The 17,056-nt window shown below is 42.9% G+C and overlaps 1 protein-coding gene across 4 annotated transcripts in view; it reads left to right on the top strand.

Moving 5' to 3' along the window:
- Positions 1-17,056, top strand: part of SLC2A9 (solute carrier family 2 member 9) — a 261,777-nt gene that overhangs the window by 81,583 nt on the left and 163,138 nt on the right. For all 4 annotated transcript variants that reach the window (XM_058546727.1, XM_058546729.1, XM_058546726.1 and 1 more), the window contains one exon: positions 1,984-2,108. In XM_058546727.1, the coding sequence (XP_058402710.1) occupies positions 1,984-2,108 (125 nt within the window). The remainder of the gene's footprint in view (positions 1-1,983; positions 2,109-17,056) is intronic.

The raw sequence follows: 17,056 nt of genomic DNA, 5'->3' as shown, positions 1-17,056 counted from the left end.
ACACGCGCGTGCGCACACACACACACATTTCTTTATCACACAAATTGTTGCATATTCTACACAAAGTTCTGTACCTTGTTCTTTGCACTTAACAATATATCTGGGAGAGCTTTCTATATCAGAATACAGATAATTTATATTATCTATTATCAGAATATATATTATGTATATCAGAATCTATATTATCTATTATCAGAATATAATCATAATTTACTTAAATAGTTCCTTATTAAAGGATACTAGGGTTGTTTCAATCATTTGCTGCTATAGAAGATGTTGCAATGAGCAATCTTGTACCATCATCATTGCGCTGCAAAAGTCATTAACTTTGGGATTCTCCAAGATGTAGGATGGGGAAAAAAATTTAATTGAAATCTTGAGATAAGTCAGAAATAGTGGAAAGAGCTCTGGCCTGGAAGTTAGGAGGTCTAACTCCTAAAAGTAATAACAGAGTCCCCTTTCAAGTCTGTAGCTCCTTTCAATTTATAAAACAAATTAATATCTGTTAACTCATTGAGTCTTTAGGGAAAAAAATATCCTGTAAGAGGGTAGGATGTGTCCCCTTCTCCTTGATTCACTAGTTGTATGACCTACAACAAGTTTCTAATTTGTCTGTATCCTGGTTAACTGATCTATAAAACAGGAATAATGATAATTCCTACCTCATAGCATCATTTTGAGCAGTAAATGAGCTACTCATGCAAAGTGCTCAGAATGGCAGCTGTCATATGGCAGGAGTTCCATAAACGTGAGCTGTCATGATCGTTTTGCAGGTGAGGGAAGGAAAACACAGAGTGAGAAAGTACAAGTCTCCTGGCTCATAGAAGATGGAGCTGGTCAGGAATGCAGGCCCCCAGGCCTCCGACCAAGGCAGGCTTCTCAACCACAAGGCCTCAGGGATATGTTCATAAACAGTGAGAGCAGTCCTGGCACAGAGCAATTCGGAGTAATTATTGCCATAGGAATTCGGCCCACCTTGTTTGAGGGGATTAGTTCAGCCTCACACCCAGTGCTGTAGTTCATCAAATCGAAGATGCCGTTGGGTGTAAGAAGCATTGTTATATGAACCCCTGAGAAACAAAGAAAGAAAGAAAAAACCTGTGCACTAAAGTCATAGGATGCTGTGCTGGTTATCAAGCTACTGTCTCTCAGCTCCAAAATTACTCTTCTGTGCTCTGCTCTGTGATGCGGGGGCCGGGACCTGCACTCCTCATCTGCCCTTTGCCAAGAGGGGCACCAGAGGAAGAGGGACAAGGGGCTTGGTCCTCTTGCTTTGCCTGAATTCCCTCCCAGTCCCAGCAGTGACTTTGGTAGTTGATTCCAGTTCCCAGCTTTTATCCACTCCTCAGAACTAGACTTCTGATGCCCCTCAGAGGAACAGTCCCAGGGAGCCAGCGCCCACCCCGGAAGTCCCGAGCAGCTCTTGGGGGCCCCCTTCCAAGGCCTCGAGGTGTTAGCACCACATGGGCAGCACTCCCTCTTCAGAGGTCGCCTTTCAGACATCTCAGTCCTCCATTACCTGCTTAACCAATTCCCTATGTTAAATTCTCTCTGTGAAAATAGCTAGAGTGGTTTCCATTTTCCTGCCTGGACCCTGACCCATGGATTGCAAGCCATGTCTTGACTTCAGAAATTTTAAATGAAAGTGTTAGATTCAATGAAATAAAATACTGCAACAGGGGAATTCACAGAATGTCAGGGCTGACAGTGCCTTTGGAAGTGACCTAATCAACCCCAGTGGTGAACCTAGAGGAAGGAAGTGACTTGCTCAGGGTCACACAGCCAAAGGTGGCAGTGGGGACAGTGGGGGGATGGTGGGAGGTCTGGACCCTGCTCCTGACCCTTAGGCCAGTGCTCTTTTCGCTGTGTCTGTATCTTGCTCTGCTGACCCTTCTGACGGGCCTGATCCCTGTTCCTGGGATGGACAGGCCAGTGACAGCCTCATGGTGGGGTGTCCTCATCAAACCCCTCCTTTTCTTCCAGGAAGTACACTTTGCTGGTCAACAATGGGTTTGCAATTTGCGCTGCATTGCTGATGGCCTGTTCCCTCCAGGCAGGAGCCTTTGAAATGCTCATCTTTGGACGTTTCATCATGGGTGTGGATGGAGGTAAGACTTCACTATGGTGGTGGGAGGGGGCAGTAACACATTTATGGGGGTGTTTCAAAATGTGAGGAGTGGGCTGGCCAGGTGGCGTAGCGGTTAAGTTCGTGCGTTCTGCTTCAGTGGCCCAAGGTTCACTGGTTTGGATCCTGGGCGCGGACCTACGCCCTGCTCATCAAGCCATGCTGAGGCGGTGTTCCACATAGAAGGACCTACAACTAGGATACACAACTATATACTGGGGCTTTGAGGAGAAAAACGAAAAAAAAAGAAAAAAGAGGAAGATTGGAGACAGATGTTAGCTCAGGGTCAATCTTCAAAAAAAAAAAAAAAAAGAAAAGAGAAAGCAAAAAAAAAATACAAGGAGTGTTTGGAGTTGTCACATGACTGGGCCCCTACTGGTATTGAGTTGGCAGAGACCAAGGATGCAAGACCCCTGCATCAAGTGGGGCAGTCCCATGAGATGACCACTCATGATGCTCTAGCTCCTAATTGAGAAACACCAACTGGGAAGGACCCAGCCAACCCCAATGACCTGCATGGTCATGTCGTCTACTTTGTCATCTTCACCATAAAATTCATGTTCCAAGGTTATCTGTGGTTTCCAGGGAGATTTTATGAGGGTTGTGTTTCCTGTTTGGGCCTCTGACTCATTCATTCTTTCATTTATTCACTAAGCATTTATGGAGCACCTGCTGTGCCTGGTGTTCTTCTACATGCTGGGGACACAGTGGTGAACAAGACCCCCAGTCCTACCCCTGGAGCTCACATTCTCGTGGGTGGACAGATACATAATTAGATACATAAGGTGGGTAGTGGCCAGCCCCAGGAGGAAAATGAAGCAGGGCAGGAGGATAGCGAGGGCTATTTTAGATAGGCCACTCAGGGCAGACTGCTCGGAGGAGGACACATATGAGCAGAGACCAGAATGAACCAAAGGCAATAAATGAGTGAATATTGGAGGAATTGGGTTCCTGGCAGAGAGGAGTGCAATGGCCCTGAGGTGGAAGTGTGCTTGGCATGTTCAAGGAAGAGCGAGGAGCCAGTGTGGCTGGAGCTTGGTGAGCCGGGGGAGAGTGGATGCAGATGAGGTTGAAGAGGGGCTGGTCAGATCACATAGGGTTTTGTAGGCCACGTGAGGACTGCAGATATCTGCTGAGTGTGAGAGGAAGCCAGGGGAGGGTTGAGAGGAATGTGGCATGAGCTGGTTTATGTTTCAATGAGATTCCTCCTGCTTCTGTGGAGAGGAGAGTGTAAGGGGCGGGCAGCAGTGGAATCAGGGGACCAGCTGTCCAGGAGAGATGGCTGTGGCTGGCACAAGATGGCGGCAGTGGACGTGGTGAGGCGCGGCCAGATTCTGGCTATGGGGTGTGAGAGTAAGATGCTCAAAATATATTGTCAAAACAAACAAACTTGCTTTCTTTCTAAATACGCAAGTCTGTGAACTATTACTTTTAGGCTTTTGCGGACAGATCACAGGCTTTAGGATTAGAAATCCCCGGGTTTGAATCCCAGCTCTGTTGTTTGCCAATTACTGACCTTCGACAATTACTTAGTGGTTCTGAGCATCAGTTTCCCCATTCGTAAAATGGAGGCAATACCTGCTTTGAAGGGCTGTTCTAAGGCTGCCATGAAGCCACATACATATAAACTGCCTCATGCTGCTGAAACCCAGGATGAGCTCGCTCAAGACTAATTCCTTTCCTTGTGGATCTCTTACAAGCTGAGGGCACCAGGCTTTATGAGTGAGCTGAACAACAAAGAGAGAGGTGAGCGGGAGAGGGAGGGGCCCAAAAAAAGGTCCGAGAGGAACAGACTTCACTAACCTTCATTGCTCTGCTGGTGGGAAATAACTCAGGACTTTGTAAAAACCCAAACTTGGGATGAAATTACTCCCCGGTCTTGGTATTCAAGCAGAAGGTAGATGCCTGTAGAAAGAGTTAATTGGTGAGAATAGTGCTGGTGTTTATGTAGTGTTTTATAATTGACCAATCATGTTCATGTATTTCATCTCCCTTGATCTACTAACCCTGAAAACCTGTTATTTTGTTGTCATTTTACATATGAGGACACTGAGGCTCAGAGACGTGGGACAGCAAAGTGGTTAAGGCTGAGGGCTATGGATTCAGACCTCCTGGGTTACTAGGTTACAACTACCTAGTGTAGTGTACCACTAGCTAGTGTAACCACTAGGTCACACTTACCTAGGTTAATTTCATTACCTTGTCTGAATCAGTTAGATTTTGCTGCATAAAAAAACAACAACCCCAAACCTAACGGCTTAAAGCAGTAACCATTTTGCTGAGCTCACAATTCTGCGGGTTGGCAGGGCAGTTCTGATCTGGGCTAGCTCTGCTGATCTCCGCTGGGCTCTCTCACGTGTTAGTGGTCGGCTGTAGGCTGGTCAGCTGCTGGATGACTTTGGATGGTCTCTTGCACATGTTTGGTTGTTGGCAGGTGGGTTGGTCTCAGCTCATCTCTGCTCCTCTCTCAGCCTCTGATGGAGTGGCCCAGGTTTCCTTCACATGGAGTTCTCGGGGTTCCAATGAGCAAGAAGAGGGGCAAGTCCCAACATGCAAGCACTTGTCAAGTCTCTGCTTCTGACACGTTTGCTAGTGTCCCATTGGCCAAATCAAGTCCCACGGTCAGGTGTACAGTGAGCGTCAGAGGGGTCTAACCACCCAAGGATGTGGACTCAGGGAGAGGGAGCAAATTAGGGGGCACCCAGCAACAGTCTGCCTCGTTGTCTTAGCCCATCTGGCAAAGGTCCTGAATCAGGAGTCCCCCCTTGTTGGGAAGGTAAGAATTCACTGACAGACTGTGTGTCTGAAGCACTTTGTACATTCTAGCATTTAGTACCTTCCCCCAGTGCCAAGGGCAGTAGTACCATTGCCATGATTGTGGTTGTTATTCTTTTATTCTCAGTTAATAAGGTGCAGATCCAGGTTTGGACCAAGATGGTCTGGTTTCAAAGACCCTGTCTGCTTAGGAGAAAGAGTGAGTGAGACTGGAGCATATAACCCTGAAAGTCCTTTCCTAACGGAGACCACTGGGTGTCTCTCTTTCTGGCAGTTTTGTATTTTCCCTGTGTAGCCTCTTTCCTGTTGCTTTGACTGTCTAGCTGTTCTGGGGGAGGGGACACTTATTAAGCATAACTAGTTGCTCTCTGAATTTCCTTAAAAATAAGCTGGATTCAAAGAGAGATGCCATTTTTACAAAACCACATATTCAAGACAAATGTCTTTTAGACCCCTTGTTCTATGAGCTTTTCCAAAGGAAACAGAAAAAAAGCAAAGCAAAACAAAACAAAACATAAGAACAAGGAGGGGAGGAAAAAAACAACTCCTTCTGACTTCTGGAACATGGCCAATTGGAGTTGGGCCAAGATGTGGAGGGTCATGTCATTTATTCTCACCAGACCCTCTCAGAGACAGGAATTGGAAGGCATTTAAGGTAAGGTAATTGGTCAGGAAGAAGGGAAAATTGCTGGTCATGAGATAAATTGGCTGCCCTCCTCATAATAAATAATTTAAAGCCAAATGATAAGCCTGGAGGATTTTCAGAAGGCTGTACTGCTCACCCCAGGTTCTCACGGAATATTTGGAACCAGAGTAGAAACACTGGACGCCTTCCTGAAGTGTCCTTTTCCTAAAAGACTTGGAGAACACATAGACACATTATTGTTACATTGAAACAAATATGATATAGTATGGTGTTGCAGGCAAAATCCAGGCAGATTGTAACGTTGAAGTAAAAGTGCAGAAGTGTTTGTGGAAGATTGTGTTGAACAAGTCCCTGCCAAGCCTTCCCAGAGCTGCCCACTCTCCCAGCGGTGCAAGTGCACGTCTGCTGCATTGGGAGCTCTCTATTGGACAAGTCCACGTCTGCTGCATTAGGAGCTCTCCGGTGGACAAGACACGTCTGCTGCACTAGGAGCTCTCCGGTGGACAAGTCCCCGTCTGCTGCATTAGGAGCTCTCCAGTGGACAAGACACGTCTGCTGCATTCGCAGCTCTCCGGTGGACAAGTCCCTGTCTGCTGCATTCGGAGCTCTCCTGTGGACAAGTCCACGTCTGCTGCCTTGGGAGCTCTCCGGTGGACAAGTCCACGTCTGCTGCCTTGGGAGCTCTCCGGTGGACAAGTCCACGTCTGCTGCCTTGGGAGCTCTCCGGTGGACAAGTCCACGTCTGCTGCATTGGGAGCTCTCCGGTGGACAAGTCCACGTCTGCTGCATTGGGAGCTCTCCGGTGGACAAGTCCACGTCTGCTGCATTAGGAGCTCTCTGGTGGACAAATTTGAGTAGCAGCATTTAGACAGGCGCATGGCATGCGAAGGACATGAAATCAGGGTCAAGGATGCAACTTCAAGTTCTGGTTCTATCACTGACTTGCCAGGTGACCTCAGGACCATCATTTCTCCTCTCTGGGCCGCAGTAATGTCATCTAGAAAATAAGGAGAATTGGGTTCTTGTAGCTGAGGTTTCCAACAGCTCTGCTTTGGCTCCTTTTTGTATTCACCTTAGAGCGACTATCAGGACTGTTCTTGAAGCTTCTGGACCTCGCATGCCACACATAGTTTTATTGTTTACTCGTTAAACAACGTCACAGAATAGGAGGTGGAGAAATAAAAGTCCAGGGCAGAAATGTTGACCCTTCTGTCTGGTGGGGTCAGCCCATGTGTATCAGGACTTACCCAACCACCTCCCACCACAGGATCCCAGCAAGAGTGTGAGCTACTCTTACAAGCAAATTATTTATTATTTATTATTTATCATTATTCTGCCTACTATCCCTAATTATGTCCACATCCTAATCCCTGTTAGCTGTCAGCTGAATATGTTAGTTTACATGGCAAAGGGACTTTGTAGATGTGATTAAGAATCTAGAGATGGGGAGATTATCCTGGTGGGTCCAATGAAATCACAGGGGTCCTTATAAGTGAAAGAGGCAGGAGGAGAGTCAGAGAAGGAGATGTAGTGATGAAGGCAGAGGCTGGAGTAATGTCATCACTGGCATTGAAGATGGAAGGGGCCATGAGCCAAGGAATGCAGGCGGCCTCTAGAAGCTGGAAAAGGCAAGAAAACAGATTCTCCCCTAGAGCTCCCAGAAGGATCACAGCCTGCCAACACCTTGGCTTTAGCCCAGCAAGTCCCATTTTGGACTTCTGATTCCCAGAACTGTAGGATAATAAATTTCTGTTACGTCACTAAATTTGTGGTAATTTGTTACAGCAGCCATAGGAAACTAATGAAAACCTTAATGATAGTTTTAATTTATTATTATGATTTGAATCAGATTTTCACATGACAAAGAGAGGGTAAGATGTTCAGAAGAAATGGATTCTGGTCCTAGCCCTACCACTTACTGGCTGGGTGACCTTAGAAGAACCTCTTTACCACTCTGAGCTTCAGTTTCCTCTTATGTAAAGTAGAGATAACGATACTTACCTAACAATATTCAGGTACTGTGTAGGGGTGTGTGTGTGTGTGTGTGTGTGTGTGTGTGTCTCTGTTTCTTTTCAATAGCGCAACCCCCCTGGAGTCAGAGCTCTTACCTGCATTTGCACGTGAGGAGATGGAGCCTCATGGAGTACCTGGCTCAAGGTCTCAGCGTTGGATGTCGCTGGGCCGAGGTGAGAGCCAGGTGTGCCTGACTCCACACTTTTCCTAAATCACGAGGCTTAGAGGAACCAGGGAGATGATGTGGACCAGGGCGCCCTATACTTCAGGCAGTCTTTCACCCTTTTCACGACTTTTCTCTTCCCCTGTTTTTCCTGTACAATGATTATTCATTACTTTTCTTTAAATGGACTCATTAAAAAAAAGTTAAATAAACAGATGTGAGAAGAAAATAAAAACGTGCCGTGGCCTATAAGGCCCTAAGTAGTCTCCACCCCCTGCGCCCTCTCTGACTTCTCTCCATCCCTCTCCTTGCTCAGCCTGTTGCAGACGTGCTGGCCTCCAACACACCAGTCCTGCTCTGCCTGTTCTCTCTCCCTGGATCACTCTTCTCTGGGACAGCTCTGAGGCTAGTTCCCTCACCCCCTCAGGACACTGCCCAAACGTCACCATAGTGAGGCCTTGCTGACCACCCTATGTCATATTGCAGCTCTCCCCACCTTGGGCATCCCTATCTTTCCTCCTCTGCTTTGTTTTTTCTCCAGAGCGCTTATACCCATCTAGCATATACACATTTTTCATGCTCATGTTCAGCCTCCCTCCAATACCTGCCTCCCCAGGATGCAGACTACTCGGTGTCTGACAAGTGACCACCACCATATACACTCAATAAGTATTTGTTGAATGGTAAATAAATGGAAAGTGAGGATCTTTTGCCATAAGGAAACAGTAACTTTAGATATATATATACAATGAGAGTGCTGCTTTTGGAAATAATTAGAAAAAGCATGTGTTGAAAGATATCTGACAGCTACCAAGGTAGAGAGGACTTGTAGGACCACAGTCCAGGAAAGGAGGGAAACCCAGAGAGGTGAGCCCCGCATTTGGGGTGACTTTTCCTCTAGGGGTATCTTCCAAATCAGAGTGATGGCTGAGAACCTGGGATGCTTATTAGGGCTTTCGACAGATTCCCGGGGCTGACAGGGAGGAATTGAAGTTGAAATCCTGCCAAGTAGGAGGGTCACTGGTCACCACAGGGCTACACCCTAGGAGCAAGGGTGGGCCATAAACAGATCAGGTCTTCAGGTCATTTCAGTGACTGACTGGATTGTGGGGAGCTGGGACTGGTAATGCCTCTAGCCGGTACCCTGCCAGATGCAGACATCCAGAACCTCAAAATCGTTACACAATGTCCATACACACTCTGGCATCCAATCAAAAATAACCAGGCATACAAGCAGAAAGCCAAGAGAAATAAGAGAAAAAAGAAACAGACTGATAGAGATTCTGAAAATCATGATATCAGACACAGCCTTTAAGATAATTATGCTTAATATGTTCAAATAATCAAGAGATAAGGTCAGGAATGTTGGCAAAGAAATGGAAACTCTATTTTTGTTTACCAGATCAAAATTATGGAACTGAAAAATGCAAAAACTGAAATGAAGAACTTAGTGGGTGGTTTTACCAGCAGATTACACACAACTGAAGGGAGAATCAAGGAACTAAATCATCAAAGATCAGAAGGAAATATCCAGACTGAAGCATGGAAAACGCAGAAAAGAGGGTAAGAAATGTCTGGGAAATTGTATAAATGCCTAACATATGTAAATTGGAGGATCGGAAAAAGAAGAGACAGAGAATGGAGAAAAAGGAATTTTTGTGAGATAATAGCCAGCATTATTTTTGAGACCAATGAAAGATATCAAGCTCAAGAAGCACAGTGGACCCCAAGGAGGATAAAAACAGAGAAAACCACACCTCTGCACAGCTTGGTAAAACTTCTCACCACCAAGGGCAAAAAGTTTTTCTAAAAAACAGAATAAAAAGATCTATTACCTTCAAATAAGTAAGAATAAAATGGACAGCTAACTGTTCAACAAAAACAATGGAAGACAAAAAACCGGCAAAATGATGTTTTCCAAGAGCCAAAAGAAAATAACTGCCGACCTAGAATTCTCCACCAAGTGAAAATGTCTTTCCATAATAAAGGTGAAATGAAGGCATTTTTTCAGTCAAACAAAAGCTAATAAAATTTATCACTGGCACACTTGCACAAAAGTGATGCTAAGTAGTGTATTTTTGACAAAAGGAAAATGTTCTCAGATGGAAGCTTGGAGGTACAGGAAATAATGATGAGCAACATCAGGGTAAATGATTGGGTAAATCTAAATGGATAGATCTTAATGGATATCCATTTCCTAAATGGATAGGGAACGATGATAATAATGAGTGTTGGGATTTCATGAGTGTGAATGAAGAGAAAAAGACAGAGAGAGAGAAAATTAAAACACACAACTAAAATAGCATATACATCAGGAAGGCAGTAAATGGAGTTAAATTGTACTGAAGTCTTTGCATTGTCTGGGAAATGCTAAAAGTACTAGTTTGTATTAGATTTCAATAAGACACAGATATGTGAAATGATCTCTAGAGCAACTAAAAGAAGAGAAAATAATGTATCGCAAGCAAATGACATAATAAAAATAATCCAAAAGAAGGCAAGAGAGGAGGGAAAATAGAATAGAGAACAGTGAGACATATAAGAGCAAATGGTAAGATGTTGCATTTAAACAAAAGTATATCAGAATGACCGTAAGTGTAAATAGACTCAGTACTCCAATTAAAAGATAAAAATGGCCAGATTGGATAAAACAGATAACTACCTATATGCTGCTGTGTGAGACACATCTTAGGAGTAAGGCCATAGAAAGGTTGAAAGTAAAATAATAGCAAACACGAGCCCGTAAAGCTGGTATAGCAATACTAACGATAGACTAAGGAGATTTTAGGGCAAGAAGGATTACTAGAGACAATGAAAGACGCTTTATAATGATGAAACTTTCAATTCACCGGGAATATAACTGTTCTAAATTTGTTATGCACTTAATAAAAAGCATCAAAATACATAAACTAAAAATTAGCCAAACTAAAATGAGAACCAATCTCTCAGTAACTGATAGAACAAGTGGACAAAACATCAATAGTAAACAGAATATTTGAGCAACACAATTAACAAATGAACTAATTAACATATACGGAGCATCAAACCTCAAGACTAAAACACGCATTCCTTTTTAGCATGCATGGGCCATTTACAAAAATTGACCATATCATGAACCATAAAGCAAGTCTCAACACATTTTAAAGGATTGAATGTAGACTATGTTTTCTGACCACAATAGAATTAGGTTAGAAACGAATTAAAAAAATATAAGTAGAAAATCCTCATATGTTTGGAAATTAAGAAGTAAGCGATGTATACTTTTAAGTAACCAGTGTGATTTTCTAAGTAACCAGGGGGACAAAAAACAAATCATAATGGAAATAAAAAAATAGATTGAATTAAGTGATAATGAAAATACTATATAAGACATATCAAAATTTGTGGGCTACAGCTAAAGCGATGCTTAGAGTAAAATTTATAACCTCAACTGCATATAGTCTAAAACTAGTAAGGCCGAAAATGAATGATTTAAGCTTCCATCTCAAGAAGTTAGAAAAGGAATTTTCATTAGACAGCATCAGCAAAGCCACAGGGAATGCTATAAAAGATTAATAAAATTGATAAACCCCTGAAATACTGTTTGTAAAAAGAGAAGAAATTAATAACTAATATTAGGAATTAAATGGATAGATCCTGAAGCATTAGACAGATAATAAGAATATCTCATGAACACATTTATGCAATATGTTTGAAAAGCTTAGATGAAATGTACAAATGCCGAGAAATAAAAAAACTTACCAATACTGACATAAAAAAAGAGAATATCTGAATAGTCCTATTAAATAAGTTGAACATGTAATTTAAAACCTTTCAACAAAGGAAGTTCAAGGCTCATACAGCTTCTTTAAGAAAGACCAACGCCATACAAACATTTCCACAGGGGACACACCACAGTCATTTGATAAGATGAGCTTATCCTTGGTCCCATATCCTAATAAGAACTTTACAAGAAAGGAAGATTACAGGCCAATATCGTTAAGGAACATAGATAAAAAATCCTAAACAAAGAATTAGCAAACAATTCCAACAATATACATAACATAAAACATAAAAAGATAATATGTCAAGACCTTGCTGGGTTATTCCGGCAATGGAAGATTGGATTAACATTTGAAAATCAATAAAGGTAACTTACCATATTTACAGAATATATTTTAAGACAAATCATATTATTATTTTGATATATGCAGAAAAGTCATTTGATAATATTCAATATCCATTTATGGTAAAAAAAAATTTTTTTAAAGCAACTCCTAGGCAACTAGGAATAGAAGGAAATTTTCTTAAACTGATAAAGGTTATCTACAAAAACCCACAGCAATCATCATACTCAATGCTAAGATGTTAACAGGTTTTTCTCTGAGGTCAGGAGCAAGACAGGATGCACACGCACTCACCACTCCGAGTCAACATAGTCACTAGCGGTCCTAGCTAATGCAATAAAGCAAACAAATTTTTTTAAAATGTAAGAGATGAAGGTTGGAAAAGAGGAACTAAAACTGTCATCTTTTAGAGATGACATGAATGTATAAAACATCTAACAGAATCTATAAATAAATTTCAGAACAAATAAATGATTTTGGCTAGCAGGATCTCTGGATAAAGGATCAGTATACTTGTAAACTTATAATACTAAAAGCAATTTCATTTCTGTAAATAAGGTTAGTATACTAAAGTAATTGTATTCCTATATAGAAAATGAAATTTACAAACTATACCATTTAAAATATTATAAAAACCATTAAATACCTAGGCATAAATCTAATGAGGAATATGAATACCTCTACACACAAAACTATAAAATATTATGGAGAGAAATTAAAGAAGACAAATAAATGGAAGGTGTTCAATCTTCATAAATTGGAAGGCTCTATTGTAAAAATGTCAATTCTCTCTATATTGATGTATAGATGCAATGCAAACCCAATCAAATCCAAGCAGGTTTTGTAAAATGGAAATTGCAGGCTGCTTCTGAAATTTATATGGAAATTCAGAGTGCTAAGAATTCATGGGATAATCTTCATTAAAAGGAAAAATGAGAGAACTTAATCTACTGGATATCAACAGTCATTATAATATTACTGCAATTTAGATAGCATAGATTGGTGCAAAGATAGAAAATAGATCAGTGGAAAAGGAAGGAGACTTCTGAAGCTGACCCATCCATGTATAGACACTTAATTTATGACAGAGGTGTAGCCGGAGAGCTGAGGGAAAGAGTCTTGTCAGTAACGATGTCGGGTCAGTTGGGGTCACCAGTGGTTGGGAGTTGCAGACTCCGGCAGGCTGGTGCTCGGTTATAATTGCGATCTGTGAGAACCGGCCCAATGGCTAGTCTGATGGAGGCTTCAGACTCCAAGAATCGAGCAGAATGTCAATATGCACCTTTCATGTATATTGGGAAAATTTTGTGTGAGGTTTGTTTAAAATGGAATGTTTCTATGTCATGCATCCTTCTGGAAACATGGATTCCTGGGGTAATTAGGAAGGAAAGTAATAATACAAGCAACCATGAAAAGAAGCCCTTTTTGGTTATGTGTATGGTCATATGAAATTTCTACAATCACAGCTTAGGTTACTGTTTCTACAACTTAGCTGTTGATGTAAAACGGAGGCTTATCATTCAAGAGTTAGTGTCTGTGTTTTTCTGCTGCTGCTTCTCATCGGGGAGTTATCTTAGGGATGAACTACAGAAATCACAGTGCAGGATGGCAAAAGCTACATTTATATTGACACTCTGACATTTTAATTCCATTAAAAATGAAATCTGGGGGCCGGCCCGGTGGCGCAAGCGGTTAAGTGCGCGCGCTCCGCTGCGGCCGCCCGGGGTTCGCTGGTTCGGATCCCCGGGCGCGCACCGAAGTACTGCTTGGTAAGCCATGCTGTGGCGGCGTCCCATATAAAGTGGAGGAAGATAGGCACCGATGTTAGCCCAGGGCCGTCTTCCTCAGCAAAAAAAGAGGAGGATTGGCGGATGTTAGCTCAGGGCTGACCTCCTCACAAAAAAAAAAAAAAAAAAAAAAAAAAAAATGAAATCTGAACACTGCTTCATCCCAGGTGGATTGTCGCTCTAAATACCAGAGGTAAAACAATAAATACTCTGGAAGATAACACAGAATAATATTTTCACCATCTTAGGATAGGGGAAGATTTCTTAAATAGGATAGAAAAAGCACTAGTTTAAAGTAAAAGAATTGATAAATTGGACTACATTAAAATTAAGGATTTTTGTTCATTAAAAAGAAACGCCATTGATGAAAAGACAAACCATAGACAACAAGAAAATCTTTGCAATGAATGAAATTGACAAAGGGCTCATATCCAGAATACATTAAGAACTCGTACAAATCAATAAGAAAAAAACAGAAAACCTATTACAAAAATGGCTTAGAGTTGAACAGGCATCTACACAAAATGGCCAATACATAAATAAAATTGCATTAGTAATTAAGGAGATACAAATTAAAACCACAATGGCTAAAATTAAAAAGACTGATAATGTCAAATATTGGCAAATACGTGGAATGAAGGGTATTTCGTACATCTCTTATAAAGGTGTAAATTGGTATGGTAAGTTAGGGAAATTGGCTTTATCTACTAAAACTGAACATACATACATTATGACTGCAATATATATATCATATATATAACAGCTTCCATACACGTGCCTGAAAAAACTTATATAAAAATGTATATGGGGCACTATTAGTATTAACCCCAAGCTGGAAAGCATTGAAATGTCCATCAATAGTAGGGTGGATAAACTGTGGTATACTTACGTATTGGAATACTACACAGCAATGAAAATCAACAAATTAAAGCTGCATGCTACAACATGGGTACATTTCACAAACATAATATCAGCAAAAGAGGTGAGACATAAAAGAAATATATAGATCCTCTGATTTCATATGCTAATCTATGGGGATAGCAGTCAGGCTGGTGGTGCCCTTTGGGGCAGAGGGAGAGGGTAGTGATTCTGAGGAAGTACTGGGTGGGGGCCCTCTGGGGTGCTTGTATTGTAGGTTGAATCTTGACTTGGGCGGGGATTGCACAGGTGTGTATGTTTTGTGATGATTCATCAGACTGCATGCATTATTTGTGTAATTTTAAAATGTATCATTTTAATTCTCAAAAGTTAAGTCTATATTCAGTGAAATGCTTTGCTTTGGGCTGGACTCAAATTTGCTGCACCTCAATGGAAAAATGCAAATTTCCAGTTGTCCCTGGAGTATTTCTTCAGCATCTCTGATTGTCCCTAGAGAATATTTTCCTTCAGTCCCTTCAGCTTTTCATGAGCTGAAATGCTGCTGCAGGAATTGGACTGTAGGAGGAATCTGGACGTCAGGCTCGCTCCTCATGAGGGAGACCCCTGATTGCTCCTTGCATCCCCTGAGGAAGGGGAAGGTGTTCTGGAAGGTGTAGAGTGCTCAGTAGATTGGAACTGTGGTTGATGTTTTAGAGGAGAGCAGAGCCACGCTGCTCTCTGTTCACTTCTTGGAGTCCGCAGCCTTCATCGGACAGCCCCTGGGCCCTGTTCCTGTAGACCACAATTATAACTGAGTACAGGCTGCCAGGGGTCTGTAACTCCCAACCTCTAATGACCCCACCGACCTCGCCCTTTCTGCAGCCTGGATTAAATAAATATCAGTAGAGTGATAGTGCCTTGCAAAGGCAGATACCCTATGATCAGAATGAGCCTGGAGTATTCAGTAAACCCTAAGACCGGGGCACCTAGGGGGAAGAGTGGCAGGAGATGGTGTCATATGTCCAGAGAGGCCACTCAGGTGTATGGGGTGCCTGGTGCAGCACCATGGGCCTAGGATGACCAACTGTCCTGGTTTGCCTGGGACTCAGGGGGTTCCCGGGACACAGGACTTTCAGTGCTAAAACCAGGACAGTCGCCGGCAAACCAGGGTGAGCTGGTCACCCTGTGGCGGTCTCTCACATAGACCATCTCCTCATTCACCACTGGGTTAGCTGCCAGCATCTCATTTTTCCATGTGACTTCACAATGGGCAAGGAAGAACGGTCGCTGTTCATTGACAGCTTCCTGTATGCTGGGCGCTCTGCTAAGCGTTTTGTGTAAATTCAGTACGTGCCCGGCCCCCGTATGAAGGAGGTGTTATTACTGTCCCAACTGCAGCTCCACGCCCTTCACCGCTACCCGTGTGCCTCTTCCCGACTGGCTGTATCATTTCTGTATTAGTTTTTTGTGAGATGATGATAACTATCCCAGTGGGTAGGAGGAGTGTCGGGGTAAGGAAACTACCAATTTTTTAATTGTCTATCAAGTGACCACACGTGAGCCCGGAGCCTTACATGTGGTAATTTCATTCCCACCACAACAGGAGTAGACAACGATTATTACCCTCACTTTGTAGATGAGTAAGCGGAGGCTGGGAGAAGCTAATTAACTTGATCCACGTCTCCTAGAGAGGAGACCAGGGCTCTGGGACTTGAATCCTTGTGCGCTTCTCCCGTGACGGCACTGCCCCCTAAGCAGCAATGTCGTAAATTCATTGGTGGCCAGCCAGTTTTTCCACAAGGCCAGCTTCTCTCAGGATGTGTGTTTTGGATAAAAATTCAAATATCATCTGGTCTATGTTGTGACTTTGCAGGTAATTCCTGTCTCTTTGCCCCTGAAGCGTGTTTGCCTTGAGCGGTGAAGCAGACAAGTTACCCTGGGCTGAGATGCCGTGAATGGGATCATCAGCTTATCCACTGGGCTGTGCGTTCCCTTCCGATGTTTTTTCGGGAAGGGCCTCCCTAAATGCTAGCAATGGGGTGAATTCAGCTACACTTGAAGCACATTGATTGGTGCCTAAAGTGTGTCGGGAACTGTGCCAGAGGCACTGGGAGGCCAAGGCAGGAAAGAAATTTTTGATCCTTCACAATCTGGTGAAAAATTAGAAGACAGTAATAATAAGTGCTAAGAATTAGACTAATTTGCACGGCACTTACTTTACGGTGAGGGAAGTACTGAGCATGTCTTATTTACCTCTCACAGCAGTGAAGCGGGACTCCGTTCTTGTCCCATCTTGTAGACAGAGAAGCGGAGGCTGACAGAAGCTGACTTCTCAGCCAGGGCCTCACAGCTTGTAAGCTGCAGGGATGAGAGCTGGGAAACACTGTGACTCCGGAGCGTGTGGTCTGTGCTCTAAACAAGCCACACATCTGCCTGGGATAAGTGCATTTGTAGACATTTGTAGGTCTATAAACAGTCTGAGGAATAACCCGGCCCAGGTATGAATGGAAAACAGTTTCTTGGAACTGACAAGGCCTCATGTTATTTTTACTAACAGACCCTCTGTGTGTGCAGTGTATTGTA

The sequence above is a fragment of the Diceros bicornis genome, chromosome 8 (assembly GCF_020826845.1).
Source record: "Diceros bicornis minor isolate mBicDic1 chromosome 8, mDicBic1.mat.cur, whole genome shotgun sequence".
Lineage (NCBI taxonomy): Eukaryota > Metazoa > Chordata > Mammalia > Perissodactyla > Rhinocerotidae > Diceros > Diceros bicornis.
Note: the sequence above shows the minus strand (reverse complement) of the source record. Positions and strands in the feature narration are given on the sequence as shown.